The 16579-nt window shown below is 37.9% G+C and overlaps 1 protein-coding gene across 7 annotated transcripts; it reads left to right on the forward strand.

Annotated features, from left to right (window-relative positions):
- The first annotated feature begins 1342 nt into the window (after positions 1-1342).
- On the forward strand, positions 1343-15621 carry g6fl (g6f-like). Of its 7 annotated transcripts, none has more exons than XM_067404040.1 (12): positions 1343-1517; positions 3765-4097; positions 4189-4458; positions 5925-5960; positions 6590-6910; positions 9258-9512; positions 14001-14039; positions 14159-14281; positions 14439-14512; positions 14719-14748; positions 15005-15051; positions 15177-15621. In XM_067404040.1, the coding sequence occupies exons 1-12, from the start codon at positions 1424-1426 to the stop codon at positions 15196-15198; spliced, it is 1644 nt and encodes a 547-aa protein (XP_067260141.1). In that variant the 5' UTR covers positions 1343-1423; the 3' UTR covers positions 15199-15621. The 7 variants fall into 7 exon arrangements, with proteins under 7 accessions (XP_067260141.1, XP_067260150.1, XP_067260159.1 ...); XM_067404049.1 differs by having other exon boundaries at positions 14722-14748; XM_067404058.1 differs by having other exon boundaries at positions 14162-14281.
- The last annotated feature ends 958 nt before the right edge of the window (positions 15622-16579 follow it).

Raw genomic sequence — 16579 nt, forward strand, 5'->3', positions numbered from 1 at the left:
ATAGGAAGTTTCATAATTTCAGTTAACAGTCAATGTTTCGTATTATAAAGTGCTGTAATCACTAAATACACACGCTGTGTTACACATCCACTTCGTCATATAATGACGAAACTTTTTTTTTTTAATGCTGGAGATTATATTCTGAAAAACAACAAAATTCCCCCCGCACCCAAGAATTAGGAAATGTGCTTCCTCTTTCTTTTTGTTTCTAAAGTTTAATTGCCATTGTAAGCGCAGATATGGCTGAGATAGATGAGTTTCGTGGAGTTATAAAACGATGCAATGGAACAAGTAATGAGCGCAGCCGCAGAAATATATTTTGGGTAAGTTTAGTTGCGAGTTGAACGGGGTGAACTCGTACAAGCGCTCCCCCTGCCGGTAAAATACACTACAGACTCTACAGCCAGCCATAGATCATCTGTGAAACAGGCGCTCATTTTACCCTTGCATCAGAGTTTTGCAAAGAAAGAACATTGATTTTGATCAGAATCTATGCTGTGGAAGCTATTTTCCTTATACAGAAGGCAAACAATCAGATTGGACAAAACTGTACGTTTAAGTGAGATCAGTTCTGACTGCTGAAACAGTTCTGTCCTACATGTGCAGAAGTGCTTGACTCTACCACAGCCACATTCAGCATCTCTCTCTTTACTCATTCTCTCTGTCGTTTGCACTGGGCCAATGACACGTACAGTACTTTGACTCTCATTAGCTGCTTTGCCCTAGTTTGCTCTCTCTGAAGTTCTCCTCCTCAGCTCATTTGCCCCTTCCATCTTTTCTCCATTTCAGTTTTCTTCATTTTTTATCTCTTTTCTTTAGACCCTTTCTCACTCTTTTGCTCAGAGGTGATTAGGAGCTGAGCTGGTAATGGGACTTGGAGGCGATGATAAGTCTGTTAACTTTAATTAAAGACATTTACAGGGATGTAAAGACATTTAGCCTGAAGCCGAAGACCATTTCTGATTACATCTTTAAATCCTTTTTCTTATGTTCTCACTCTCTTTTTCTTTCTTTTTACAAGCATATTCCCACACTCCTGGTAACAGTCTACTCTGCTCAGTTTATGACCGACCAACATTTTATACGGTTTACAGTTTAAAAAATAGCATATTTGGAGTTATTTGTACTTATAATATGTTCCTTGTTATAGCCAGAAGGAGGACTATGTGACTGCAGATAAAAGCCTGACTTATCTCATTATGATTATTTAGCTGCATAAATTAATGTGTTTTCTGTTTTATCAGCCTCCATATTTGTAATACTGCTTCCGTTTTTATATGTGTGATGACGTTTGTTGTGTTTATCAGCTTCTGTCACATGTTGTTCTCAGCTCTTAGTGTCGGGCCATTTTCCTGTCTTGTGCTTGTGGTCAAATGCGAGAAAAGAAGACATACTCTTGCACTTTAGTTAGCTAACTATTAATATGTTGTTTCCTAGCAGCACTATGGGGAACTATTTTCATGCTTTCATACTTGTTTGTTCTGGTTCATGTTTTATCATCTCTCCACTCTTGGCAGGTATGAAAATTTATCTAAACAAATTTAAAAGCTTGTTATAGCATAACAATAAAGATAAAGAATATATATACATATAATATACACTATTTTTTTTTACATATATGTTATTATTATTGCATTGTATTAAATCAGTTATACTGAAAATGCAACTTTTCAACTTTTCAACTTTATATCAGGCAACCTAAAATGAAGAAAGAAATATTCCAGTCATGGCTGTAAAAAAAAAAAAAAAAAAAGTATATATATATAAGAGAGAGAGAGAGATTTAAACCTGAAAAGTTACATTCCCAAGTATAACTAATTTAATATAATAACGAAAAACAAAAAACATACATTAGGGATTAGAATCACTTAACAGGGATATATATGTTATCTAAATGAACCACCGAGACATTAAATTGTATTGGGCTGATTATCATAGATAACTGCAGCATATACTGCACTACAGGGGTTTTCACACTGGGGTTTGGGGACCCGCAGGGGTCTGCAAGGGGATTTAAGGGGGGAAATTTAAGGGGGAAATTTATGTAAAAAATTTACAGACTCACAGTAAGTAATTTTCAAATAATTAATTATTTTTAAAAATATTTTTGCTTCAGTCCAGCATGAAAGTTTCTCAAATTAATGTATTGAATTAATGAGATTACAGTTTTTTTCCAATTGCTAACATACTTCTGTCCAATCACATTTTCAAAATTCTAAATACAATTAGCAGAACATCTGTCTGTTGTGGCCATACCATTAACACAATTCATGCCATTTTCACACAATATGCAGTGAATTAACACATTTCTAAAATACTTACATTTTCTTTTCATACCAAAATCATGGATCTTTCTGATCATATTTACAAATGCTTAAACACAGCATGTCAGAAATGAAGACCTAATGTTTCAAACCTTAAATTACAGCTCAAAAGCTGAAAAAAAAATATATAAAACAAATACTGAAGCAAGCATTTTTAATTACCAGATCACTGAAATATTGAGATTCCAATCTCAATTGGAGGCATAGTCAGGTGTTGAAGTTCTTTCTATTACTTGGACATGCACAGTAAAAAAGAGACTCTTTGAACTGGTTTTGTTCAGTGTGGATGCAGAACAACACAGAGGAGCAGAGAGAGAAAAATAATGTCTGGGTGAGGGAGAGGAATAGATGAAGGAGTAGAGGAGAAGTTGGATCAGGTCAAGGGAGAAGAAGAGTTAAAGTAGAGGAGGAAGAATGTGTGCTGGATTGTGCATCTCTATGTTTTCACACGTGTGGAACCTGAAAGCTATTTCTGCCATGAATAGAAAATAAAAAAGGTATTGTGACTTTCTTTCTCACAATTCTGACTTTTTCCCTCTCAATTCCTAGTTTATATCTCACAATTCTGAGGAAAAAAAAAGTCAGAACTGTGTGATGTAAATTCACAATTGCAAGAAAAATGTCAAAATTTTGAGATGTAAACTGTGAGATAAAAAGTCACAATTACATTTTATACTTTTGGCAGAAAAAAAGCTTCAACAGTAACCAAAGGCCATGTATGTTGGATTTGTTGTTGATCAATGGCAGCAATTTCATGTTTTCATTTGAGTAAAAGCTTCATGTAAAGCTTTTACTACAACGATTCCACTACTGTTCCATATACACAGAATATATGGTCTGCGTAGGGCACTAACTACCAAGGGGACACCATCCCACCCTCTATAGGGCACCATTAACACCCCATCCCATCCCCAGAAAGAGATTTCAACCAAGGGGGCTTACAGCATTCTACTTTTACTGCAGTAAAAGGAAACTGAATTATAAAAACAATTGATTTCATATTTTCTGCAGGTAGAACTGAAACATGACAAGTAATGCAGTTTTCATAATGCCATCAACTGATATTTTGACAGTCATTGCGCTATGATTAACTATGTTCATGTTGGATAGAAAATTAGTGCTAGTGTTTTGACAGATAGATTCAATTTTGAGTGTGTTTTCATAGAGTTACTATATGTAGAAAAAGGTATTTAGCATTATGAAATGAAGTATGTATTTATGTAACAAAATATAGTTTGGGGCAGGAAATTAACTATTTAGCTAAGTGTGTGATGTAGGTGTGTTGCTGTGCTAAGAGTTTAGAAAAAGTACTTTAAGTATTGGTAAACGCTTGCTAGCAATTGTACAAAAAAACTGTAAATACTGATTTTTTCTATATTATATGTTTTAAATGTCGTGCTTTTCAATAACTGTGTGTGTGTTTAAAAATATGGTCTATAGGTAATGTATTAAAAGATGTGGTCATGGTACGTGAGGACACATCTGTCACCCTATCCTGCTTTGATTCACCACCAACATCTTCTGTACTGGTCACCTGGAAAATGATGTCAGCGAGGGAGGATCGCTGGTCATATTTGTTATCAGCCAACTGCATCGATGGACAAACAGATGGACGCAGTAGCAGAGTGTTTGGAGGCAGAACTTTTGAGATCTCTGCAGATGCTTCTCTCATCTTCAGGGCTGCAGCGGCTGTTCAAGGACACTACTCCTGTGTGATAGAACGGCATGACAAGAAACTACAGGAGAGGATTGTTCTACTCGCTCTGATTAAATGTAGACTACACAACCCCACCATGCATTCACTACATTCTTCATGTCTCAATGTGTCTGATATCTCCAGGCATTCTCTCGCTCTCTTTTGCAGTAACTGTCACTCCCACGCCCCCTGTCACAGTGGACAGTACTCTAAGACTGGCAGCTCAGGTGTCTCCCGCCTCCGTGGCTGCCTGGGGAACGTGGGTGTCTTCCTCGGGTGAACAGCTATATACTGAAATCTCCCATGACAAGGGCAGTCTGCTCAGCAAGCTGCCTCGCATCACCAGTAAAGACATCGGAGTCTATACCTGCAGAATCCGTGTCCATGGTAACAATGCCACATCTGTCTCGGAGCACAGGGTGGATGTAACAGTGAACGGTGAGATTTGGAGATATTTTGTGAAAGCACACCAGTCAGATCATTTGCTTAATTGATGTTATCTTTTAAACACGATTGAAGGGATATAATGTTCCTTTTTTTCTAGAATGCAGAAAGTTAAATAAACCAAACCACTCTCTTTTAAAAGAGAAATAAAATAACAGATATTTTAACTAGAAGTAGAAGACATACACTTCGTATTACAGAGCCCCTACAATGAGATGAAAGGAAAAATTATATTTCAATGCTTTTGCTTTTGCATTTGCTCACAAAACTTTTGAGTTCTCTTGCAATAGTTTTGCATTTCCCCACCAAAAGCTTGCAGAACTTTTACGTTCCCCTGAGAAACTTTGGGTGTGCTCTCAAAAATTCCTTCCATCTCATATTTTTTTCCTCCATCATGCCCTCTTATGGCTTTCTGTAGGGTTCAACAGTCTCCATTCATTTTCTCCTTGGGAAATTGATTTTTAACTATAACTTATAAACGTTTAAAGACAGACCTCTTGTGAGTTCAGTGGTACATTCTTTTTCTGAAGCCATCAGTCCACATTATTTCAACTTTCAAAATAATTGTGTTCAGCAGCAGAATACGTGGTTAAAGACTTCATTACTCATGATGCTGTAAAGAAAATTACACCAATCAGAGAGTTCTGGGGAGCAAATCACCCCAAAATTCCCCTGTTTGTATTACTTTGCTTATGTGAGTGACCCATTTGACTCATTCACTCAACTGATTTGTTTAAAGCACTGATTAATTTAGAAACGAAACAAGTGACAAGCTGCTTCCGAATATTTGTATTCAAGTAGGCAAAAACATTATATGAAAAGACCAGGCATATGTCCAAATTCACAGTATTCATAAAACAGTAGCCTACAAGTATTGGGATGACTTACTACTTCTGGTGAGATTCTGATGTGCATCGAATGTACATCACATGAGGCCACAGGAGATGATTTGTGAATGACAGTTAAGTGACTCAACTGACGATGGGGAGCATGACAATGACGAATGTAGTAAGTCTGAATTGCATTCATACCACACACCTTTATACTATATCAAATGTACTTTTTTAATGGTCACAAAGTGATTACTTATTTAGCAGAGAGTATGCAATTTCGGACACAGCCACAGTCTTTATGAGTGAGTCATTGAATTATTCACTTAACCAGTTCATTCAAAACACTCATTAATTCAATAATACACAGTTACTGTGTGTTGCTTGCAGAAGCAACGGTTTATTGTACTTTGACCTTGTTTGGAACTATTTTTATTGACAAAACAAAAGTAGACAGTATTGTAACTGCCAATATTGTGTTTAAAATTTAGATTTTCTTTTATTATTTAATGCAAACAATGTTACAGATCTGAGACTACACTCAGAACAGCAGGAAATATCTCAACCTCATTATAAACAACATCTGACTTTCTCTCTCTCTCTCTCACACTCTTTCTTTTTCTCTTTCAGAGAGTGCTGTGTTTTCTTTCAAAGACGTGACACATGGTAATAGGCTCTTTTGTTACTGGAATACTATTGTGAATAAAATGGGACCTTCCTTATGTGCCATTTACTCAGCAGCCTACACTAGTCAAACCTAAGCATTCTCCTTCAGGCTCTTTTAAATAACTCAATAGTGACTTGCTTTCGGTTGCTCAACATGCTTTAATTATTCATTGAATGTACAACAATTTAATAAACTATTTTTGTTTGTTCTTCTCAGATGTTGTGTCAGCACACAGTTAATCAGGGTTATAAAATCTGAGAGCAGAATGTTTCTGAAGAGCTTTTGCTGAGCTTAATAACATAATCCCCATTTTCATGCCTGTCTCATTTCTGATATCTTCCCATATGACTTTGCTCTGGGACTCGTAATGTTCTATTCGCTTGACTGTGTCAAGAACAAAGAGGCTAAAGTGACTCGCAGCACAGTGGACGGGATCAGTCTAAATTGACAATATTGTTCTTGTATCACAGTCCATTTTTCACTCGATTGGCTTCTTCAGTGTCTTTTTATGCTCTTTTGCCTCGCACTTTGTATTTCGGACTTTCTCTTGTGTTGGATGAGTCTCTTGTCTTCCCCTACGCCACTTTAACTTTCTTTGTAATCTTTCCTATCCTGTGTCCTCTACAAGGGGTCTCAAGGTCTTTGGCATCCCTCTCTCATTCACCGGTCACTCTAACCTGTCCCCAAATCCTTGGAGACTATGTGCTGCTCTACTGGGAGTATCCTGGAAAAGAAATGGAGCTCATATTCCAGTTTGACCGCTGGAGGAGGAGTTCCACCAGCCAGACCAAACCCCAACTCCATTTGATAGACCCCACCTCCCTGGCTGCTGCTGGGAACTTCTCCTTCCTGTTACGCCCAGCTCTGAAGGATGGAGGACTCTACTTGTGCGAGGTCTTCCTGGATGACAAGGCTTTCAGCCAAGCCAGCAGATTGAGTGTTTTACACGGTAATATTGTTTGTGTACATTGAGACTTTCTGACATTACATCTATGATGGACTTTGGTGTGTGAATAAATAGCAATTTATCTCACATATGATATTTTATATAATAAAAAAATAGGCACCAGCATAGCGCTGAGTGTGAGATATTTAATGCCATTTTGTGATATTATAAAGGAATCATTTATTTAAAAAAAAACATTATTTAATCATTAAATAATTATAAATACATTTATTTATTAAATCTATAATATATACATAATATTAACGTCAGTATAAAACAGAAATTGCAATCATCTTTTCTTCCCTATTGTGATGTATATCCAAGTGAAACAACTTACTGAATGATAAAAATGTAGGGTGGGACTTGACTTTGTCTATTGGGAATTGATTGGATAATTGTAGTTCTAACGGAAAGGGATATCCAAAAGAACAGTCTTTCATCACAAATCTCAGGAAACACAGAAAATATATTGATAACCAAGCAAACTGAAATGACACGGAACAATGAACTGAGGAAACTAAGGGGTTAAATACGCAGGGAGTAAATAAATGAACAACAGGTGAACATAATCAGTAACTAAGTGAACTAAAGGTGCGTTCACGCGGCCTCGTAATTCCTGTAGTTATGAGATTCTAGCTTGTAAAAAGCGTTCACGTCCTCGTAGAGCTCGTAATTACAGCTTGTAAGCTGAAAGCTCCCAGATGTACCACGTGGCTGCTGTACCACCTGACCACTGTAGATTCATTTAGGTGTTGATAGTGGTGCCATGGAAACGCTTAATTCCCAGTTCAAGAACCAAAAGGACGTGAACAGCTCTGAATATAACGTTACGTGTTGTTATCTCAAGATTCCGGTAAATACTATGCGACGTGAACGCAGCATAAGTAGCAAACAGAACTCAGGCAAAGAAGAACAGGAAACAGAATGAAAACAAAACACTTTAATGTTAATTATTTAAATTAAATATAGTTTTAAAAATGCATTTCTATTATTATTTATTCACCCTCATGTCATTCCAAACCTGTTTGACTTGATTCCCTTATTTTGTTTATAAGTACAAAAATTCCAAAAAGATGCAAAAACAACATAAAATTATTGTAAAAATGGTCCATATGACTATTTATAAAATGGTGAAAAAGAGATTGAGTGGGTGAGTTTATTACCTGCATTCAGATTTAGCATTTTCCTTCAGGTCAGTCCTATGTTCATAATAAAAAAAATCTGTTTAAATTTCCAATGTATTATCTTGTCCTTTTAACAGTTAAGGGGTTTTCCCGTGACTGACAGCGCTAGTCAAAGAATTTGTCAGTTGCGTCTTGTACAACATTTCGGTCTTTTCAATGCAAAAGTCGCTACTGACTGACACACTCATAAAGACAATCTTTGCCGCCATCTGATGGCATAATAATGTAGCTTCTGTTGCTGTTCATGGTCAGGGACTATTTTTTTCAGGTGGAGGGAAGGCTTTTAGTGAAAGTTTACTTCATGAAAGTTGCATTAATACATCTGAAGTCTTCTGAAGTCAATGATTCTTTGAGTGATGAAGTGATGATTTTATATGAGTCAGTGAGTTATTCAGAATTATTCAGATTTGTGAATGAATCATTCAGACCAGGTTTCTTGAAAATTCATTGAAAATACTGAAAAAAAAGGGTGTGCGAAAATAATAATAGAATGTTTTCTATAGAAAATAGAAATGATAGAAAAAAAAAACAGAAGTTTTCCTTTAAAAACATTACAAATAAGTTTTCACATTTTGTGTCCATGATTAAACAGTCGTTATCTGTGAGTGCACATCAGAACACTCATTCACTGACTCTTAATGATGCATGTTCTTGCATCACTGGTCTTGGATTCATTTTATAATTGCACAAGCTGTTATATCAATCACAGTAGTTCAGCATGCAAGAGTCAATCAGTCAGTGTCTTGACTTTCATCTTTCGCTCCCGTTCTTAATCCGTACTCCCTCCGTTGTTACTTTAATCTCTTTTTCCCCTTACGTCCTTCCTGCTCTCCCTTTTCTCACTCAATTCTTTTACTTTTGTCTTGTCTTTCTATATATAACCCTCTCTCTAACTTAATGTTTTTTAGTAGGCCTCATTACAGATCTCATTATGTGTAATTACACCTGCCTGTTGCCGCTGACAACTCTGTGGGTTGTTGCATTACCGTTAACCACTGAGCTCAATTAGCTCAGGATTGATGCTGCTTTGTGTTTGAGGAGACACTGTACATCAGTCACAGTCAACCACAGCTGACCGGCTACACCCGGCTGTTTAATGAATATATATCATTTTAACCCTTCACTGATCATCTTCTTTGTTCATTTCTCCTCTGTTTCACTCTCAGTATACGCCAAGTCATCCAGCAGTGCTCTGGATCTGAGTTGTATGTACTCAGAACGATCTCAAATCAAAAATATAAGATGGTCATATGTTCAGGATCCCAGTCGCCTTCTGCAATCAGCTGCTGTTGTGGGCCGGATCACAACCTCTGTAGCGCTTCCTGTGACCAATGAGACGGCTGGACTTTATGCCTGCACTCTGTATCTGAAAAATGGAAACTTTATACAATATATGTACACCGTCGCAATGGCCAATACAGGTGAGAGAAAGATGTGTATGTGTTTCTCTCTCTCTCTTTGTCTGACACTTTGTTTTTAAAGGTGTCAACTCTCTCATTTAAAAACCTGAAAATGAACAGAATGCAGGTGAATATTTATTCCAAGGAGTTATTTTTGTTGCGTGTGTTAGGCCTTCTGTGTTTCATTAAATTTTCGAAATGAGTGAATGACAGCAACATTAGTTAGCGGAATCATGTAGGTCACCGGAGAGGTCACATTCCATAATGCAGCACAATCAAGTCCCTTGACCAATCAATTTTATGAAACCCAACTCCATCATAATGGATTATTTCAAACATGGCTAGTGAGTCTCTGGAGCAGCAGGGTGCAGAAAATAGGTCTTCTGCAGTTCTGCTGTTGAGAAGGGATTGTTGCTGCAGTGATGTTGATTTAAAGGGATAATTTACTCAAAAAATGAACATTTTGTCATCATTTACTCATCAGCATGTTGTTCCAAACCTGAACCTAACTTACAAAAAAAGTTGAATACGGAAGGCGTAGGACATAGTAGAGAGGTGTTACACTTTCTTTGTAAGTTGAATACAGAAGGGGGTCTGGCGGAAGCTAGGTATTTTACTTTATAACTTGTTAAATATGGATATTTTTCTTACACAAATGCATTGCTTCGCTTCAGAAGGCCTTTATTAACCCTCCGGAGCTGTGTGGAGTACGTTTATGATGGATTGTTGCACTTTCTTGAGCTTCATATTTGTTGGTCCCATTCACTGCCATTATAAAGCTTGGATGCGTCAGGATATTTATGTTTTCATCAGAAAGAAGAAAGTCATATACACCTATGGCTCGAGAGTGAGTAATTCTTGGGGTAATTTTTTATTTTAAAGTGAACTAATCCTTTAAGTGGAACTGTGTTTTTAGAATGCGGTGTCATGCACTTGATGCTGTAAAAGAAGTGAGACACAAGCTCAGCAGTCAAACACATCCATCCAATGCATATTTGGCAGTGGAATAAGATGGGGGGAAAAAGTGCTCTTTTTTAAAAGCCCTAAAAGTGATCAATAAGGATCTTCTGAAGTCATATGATAGCTTTGTCTGAAGATCAATGTCAGACTCGTGAATGAATTGTTCTTTTGAGTCAGATCTTTGCATTGCATCCGGTTCACAAAAGCATTTTGAATGATTTATTCATGAATCGGACATCCCTGCTTCTGCCATGAGGCGTGTTCCGTTTGTAATATCAAGTTTCGACTCAAGTTTCTTCTGTGTGTGAATGAATTGTAGCGAGTTCTGAATGAACATATTTTGCCAAATGAAGTCAATTTCAAAACAGATTTCCTGTGCTCAGGGAATAGAAAGCAGTAAACACTGCATAGAGGCCCTATCAATGGGAGCACAACTATGAACTCTAATGAATTCGTCAAAGAAAGATGAGAAGATGTCAAGATTTTCAGTAAATAACGACTTGCCAGGTCAGACTACACAATATAAGCCTGATTTTGGCACAGTCTGCTTGATGTATGGGTGTTGTGGTGATTCGTAAAGGACAATGGGTATTGGGACACAAGAATCGATCAAGAATTCAAAGAACTTTATCTCATATAGTGTATCATAGTGGGCGACAACTTCAACACTTCATGGTGTCACGACAGAAAGACTAGCATGTTTAATTTTTTTTCCAGTCCTTCATGATGGGTTCTGTCACATTTGTGACATTGACCAGTAAGAGCACAGAAGCTCTTCCATACACAGCTTTTCAAATGAAAAAGAGACTATGGTATTGGTACTGATAATAGGTGGAATTATGCAATGGACTATAGCGGAGGTGCTTCAGCAACACAGTGAGTACTAGAATTAGCATTAAGTTAGTACAACCATTGGCTGCATCCGAAAACTGAAAAATGCTGCCTTCGGAGGACCCATTCCAAGGTGGGAAGGCATCAAGTCACGTCTGAATCCAATGTTAGCTTCACTTCCTGTCTCATGAGATACCTTCATCTGATTTGTCAACAATAACCGATATAGGAAAAAGCACAGAATAAATACATGACAACAGATCAGTGTTAATTTTGACAGCAAATTGTAATTTAGTTTTAGTCATGGTCTTTTGGATTTTCACGTTCGCAATCGAAATGTATGCCACTGATAAGCATTGTAAATGTAGTATTACAGTACACATGCCAATTAAACGCGCAGGTCTCCTCTCGTGCGTCGATCCTCCTCACTGGACGAGGCAATATCACTTTTGTTTCGCTTTCAGATATCTATTTTATAGATGCCATCAATGCTTTTATCTTTCTAGATGTAATTACCAAAATCAAAGCAGTCCATAAACCTTAAATCCTCAAATCCGCGCGTCAACCTGAGAGATCAGCCTCCTTACCTTGTCAAGTGGTCAAATTCTCGGTTTCTGAATGGACGGTCTGGCTTGATTGACATTCGGGCATGATTTATATACCATCGACCTGTCCTAAAACGTTAGCACGCTTTGATCGATTGTTTGGAGATCGCATGTTTCTCCGTTCGAAGCGCATTTCCTGTCCTTCACATTCGCGACAAAACAGTTGATTGTTTATGAACGAAAGCGTGAAAAAACGTGAAAATGGTCTCATTTAAAAGAAAATATCCAAAGCTAAAAGATGATATAGTGTGACTGATTGAAGCAGCCCGTATCAAAAGTGCGGGGGTCGATTTCTGTCTTTTCAAAACTGCGGGGGTCCTGACAACGGCACGCCTGTTCAGAACAACGTTACGGGTCTCTCCGATGGTCTTTCCTCTACCTCCGCTCTGCTATTTATTTATTTAGTTATTTTTGCTCCGCTCTGCTTCTCGCTCAACCGCGCGTTTTTATACTCAAACATCTCCGCGTCTCATTGAGAGGCGTAATAGTCGCGCGACACAACGAATCGATAATGAAATTCGTTGCCAACTCTTTTAATAATCGAATTTTATCGATTTTATCGATTCGTTGTTGCAGCCCTAAAGATGTTATATAAGTCTAAGGTGTCCCCTGAATGTGTCTGTGAAGTTTCAGCTCAAAATACCCCATATATTTTTTAAATTAATTTTTAAAACTGCCTATTTTGAAGCATCATTAAATATGCACCGATTAAGTGGCGTGGCCCCTTTAAATCCTCACGCTCCAATTCATAAATATCACTAAAAATATCATGATATCAATGATCATATCAGTTATTATTGCTCCATCTGCCATTTTTCGCTATTGTCCTTGCTTGCTTACCTAGTCTGATGATTCAGCTGTGCACAGATCCAGATGTCCTGCCCTTGTGTAATTCCTTAAACATGGGCTGGCATATGCAAATATTGGGGGCGTACATATTAATGATCCCGACTGTTATGTAACAGTCGGTGTTATGTTGAGATTCACCTGTTCTTCGGAGGTCTTTTAAACAAATGAGATTTATATAAGAAGGAGGAAACAATGGTGTTTGAGACTGTATGTCATTTCCATGTACTGAACTCTTGTTATTCAACTATGCCAAGGTAAATTAAATTTTTCATTCAATGGCACCTTTAAATATTTGCTTAGATATCACCAAAGCTCTTCAAAGCTCACCAAAGCTCTCAACAGATCATTAAATCGTTACACTGCCTCAGAAGTCAGTTTCGTGAGGTGCCTTTGTGCGCAAACGTTGCCTGCAGAGTCATTGCCTGATAGGGCAGCGAGGCAACAAGTCAGCTGCCTAAGTTTTCGGATGCAGCCCATGCAGCCATTGTTTGTTTACGCTCTTGTTTCTGGAAGCCAGACATTAGTTCTGCCTTCTCAATGACATCACACACATCATTAAATATGGCGAGCGATGATTGGTCGAGAAGCAACATGTAGCCTAACATGTTTCTTGTTCACGACACAAGAATTTAGCAGTCAAAATCGCATAAACTGACAAAGTGACTATTGTAACAGACAAAAATATATGATATTGATCAAAGTGAATGATGACAGAAATTAATTTCTAGGTGAACTATTCCTTTAAATATGGTTCAGATAAAAAAAAAATCCTAAAGATTCACAAACATTCAATACATTATTAATTTCCAAGTTTTAATTTCCAAGAGTTTCAGCTATGATTAGATAGCACTTCAACTACAGCAGTGTCATCAGATGTAGCATGCAGATAACAGTGAGACTCAGACTGGTACTGTAGATAAGAACGGCACCTGCTTGTTCGCTGTTTGCATGAATGATGTCACCTGACCATATGCAAAAACATTAAGTCAAAACCTTATTTTGTTCATTTCTCTTCCTCATCCTCCATATCTCCCCATCTTTCCAATACACGCACTCAGGGATATTTAAATACTCATTACATCATGTCTGCGGTTGGTATCATTGGTTTTTTCAGTCCTCTTTCTGTGTTTACCTCTAAAGTTACAGGCACTGCACTGTGGCTTTTTCATATCTTGGACTATATATATATATATGGAAGTAATTAAACAATTTCTAACCACTAACCATTCCTTTCTGCTCACATTGACATTCTCCTGTTGAGCAGATCCAACAGTTTCTCCAGGCCCTGCACTGCCACCTGCAGGTGAGTGTTGCTCTACACACACACACACACACACACACACACACTTCTACACACTTCTGCACTCTGATGGGTAATCTAACTTAGCATTTCTTTTTCTGTCTTTCTCACACTCCCCCCAGCAGAAGATGTTTCAGCATCTTCTTATGTTTCCACCTTCTCATTGCTCCTATTTCTGATACCCATGATTGCCGTAGCTGTTGGGGTGTTGCTATGGAGACAGGGCTATTGCGTCACCCGCCGAAGTAAGGCCCCGCATTTGCCTTTTCCCCCCTGAGTCTGTCCATCATAGATCTGAAGGCTGTCAGTTCACCCTGGCAGAGGATGATGGACAGAGCAAACCACAGTGGATTTGGTGTGATGTGATGTGAAACCCCTGTGTGTCTGTGTTCATTCCTGTAGGTGTCGAGCAATCGCTGTCTCACCACTCCAGAGAGGTGGAGAACATCTATGAAAATCCTGACGATCTAAGACAGGTGATTGAAATGCGCAGTACCTCCTTCTCTGCCTCTACTTTGCTGTTTCTCCTTCTCCCCCTGCTGTATTATTAAATCTATTTTTATACCCCATCTTTCTTTCATTCTCTCTCTCCTTGTCTTTCTCTCTCTCAATGTATATCTATCTGTGCTCTATTATTAAATCTATTTCTTCCTTTCTTCTTCCTCTTCCTCTCTACTCCCAGCAGACACCTCCCCAAGGCGCAGTCTACATGGTGAGTTATTATAGTCCTTCTCAAGCAGAGGAATGAGTAATTGTGTGTGTTCCAAAAAACAGGTCCCAACATTTTACAGTCTGTTTGACAGTGTGTGTGTGTGTGTGTGTGTGTGTGTGTGTTCCCTCCCAGTTCTGTCATGCCTGCATTAGTGATATTAGCAGATGAACCGAATCGAACCTCTGCCAAACTATAAATCTAAGATGTCTCCGCCCTTCTCATCCTTGTCCCTGTTTGTCTTTCTCTCTCTCTCTAGGATCTTAAGCCAACGGGTGAATTGGATGTATATAAAGAATTAGATAGGTGAGACATGATTGTCTCCGGGTCATACGGGGGACACAGTGCAGGCGTGTCATTGTTCATATTCTCTCTGTGCATTAATCATCCTGCTAATGTTTTCCTTGATTGTGTGTGTTTTCTCATTTCAGATACAACCAGTGCTGTGCTTGAGTTGATTATACATATACAGTGGATGTTGAGATAAAACAACTTTATTTGAAATAAAATTGTATATACATAAATGTGTGAGATGGTGTAGCCTATGTGTGAGTTTTGTATTCACTTATGACAGTAAACTGTTCTTGTTGTTACTATAAAAATGACACTTCTTCAAAAAGTGTCTGAAGTTTTCAGAATCTTTCTTTTATATCAACTTTTCTTTCTTTTTGTTACCCTTCTTTGATAGCAGTTTTATTGTAAATAATGTCAGTAATAGTGCACTGGAATGGTACAGGTAATTTTCTGCCAGGACATTTAAGTTTATGGACATTTCTTTTAACCCTAAAACTCAACACAATATAATACATCATTCAAAATTTGTGGAAAACACCTGTGAGTAATCAAATTACGGCAAATTCCTTTATATTAAAGATGAAAATTAATGACTCACCCTCATGTCGTTCCAAACCCCTAAGACCTCCGTTCATCTTCGGAACACAGTTTAAGATATTTTAGATTTAGTCCGAGAGATTTCTGTCCCTCCATTGAAAATGTATGTACGGTAGACTGTCAATGTCCAGAAAGGTAATAAAAACATCATCAAAGTAGTCCATGTGACATCAGTGGGTTAGTTAGGATTTGTTGAAGCATCAAAAATACATTTTGGTCCAAAAATAACAAAAACTGTGACTTTATTCAACATTGTCTTATCTTCCGGAATCTTTTCCAATGAATTGATTCCATTGAATCTTTTCATCTGTCGGCGTTGGTAATGCATTTTTACGTCGCCGTGGTTGTTTTTGGCAATTAGGACATCCGTGACATTTTGAAGCATCAAAAATACATTTTGGTCCAAAAATAACAAAAACTATGACTTTATTCAGCACTGTATTCTCTTCCGGGTCTGTTGTCAACGACTTGTCGTGTTCACGACTCTGCTTCTTCTTCTTCTTTCCTGTTTTACGGTGGTTGGCATCCAGCTTATTGGTGCATTACCGCCTCCTTCTGCTCCGGAGTGTGGTTCACGACTCCGCAGTGGCTGACTTGCTGATGTAAGACGCTGATGACGTGTTATCCGGTGCGCCTGAGCTTTGTTTACAGTCTGAGGGAGACGCACGCTGTATTCAAGCTATTCTACATTGTTTGTATTTTGGTATTTATATTTTTTTAAATGGTGCGTAAGTGTGCATGTCGCGGATGTCCTAATCGCCAAAAACAACGACGTAAAAGTGCATTACCAACGCCGACAGATGAAAGGATTCAATGGAATCAATTCAATGGAATCAATTCAATGTAAAGGATTCCGGGAGAGAATACAATGCTGAATAAAGTCGTAGTTTTTGTTATTTTTGGACCAAAATGTATTTTTGATGCTTCAACAAATCCTAACTAA

The sequence above is a fragment of the Chanodichthys erythropterus genome, chromosome 2 (genome assembly GCF_024489055.1).
Source record: "Chanodichthys erythropterus isolate Z2021 chromosome 2, ASM2448905v1, whole genome shotgun sequence".
NCBI lineage: Eukaryota > Metazoa > Chordata > Actinopteri > Cypriniformes > Xenocyprididae > Chanodichthys > Chanodichthys erythropterus.

Coding starts and splice junctions, on each gene's coding strand:
- g6fl (XM_067404040.1), top strand. CDS start 1,424: ATGTTGTTTCCTAGCAGCACTATGGGGAACTATTTTCATGCTTTCATA. Junction 4,098..4,188: donor TCTACTCGCTCTGATTAAAT/GTAGACTACACA, acceptor TCTCTTTTGCAG/TAACTGTCACTCCCACGCCC. Junction 14,513..14,718: donor ATCCTGACGATCTAAGACAG/GTGATTGAAATG, acceptor CTCTACTCCCAG/CAGACACCTCCCCAAGGCGC.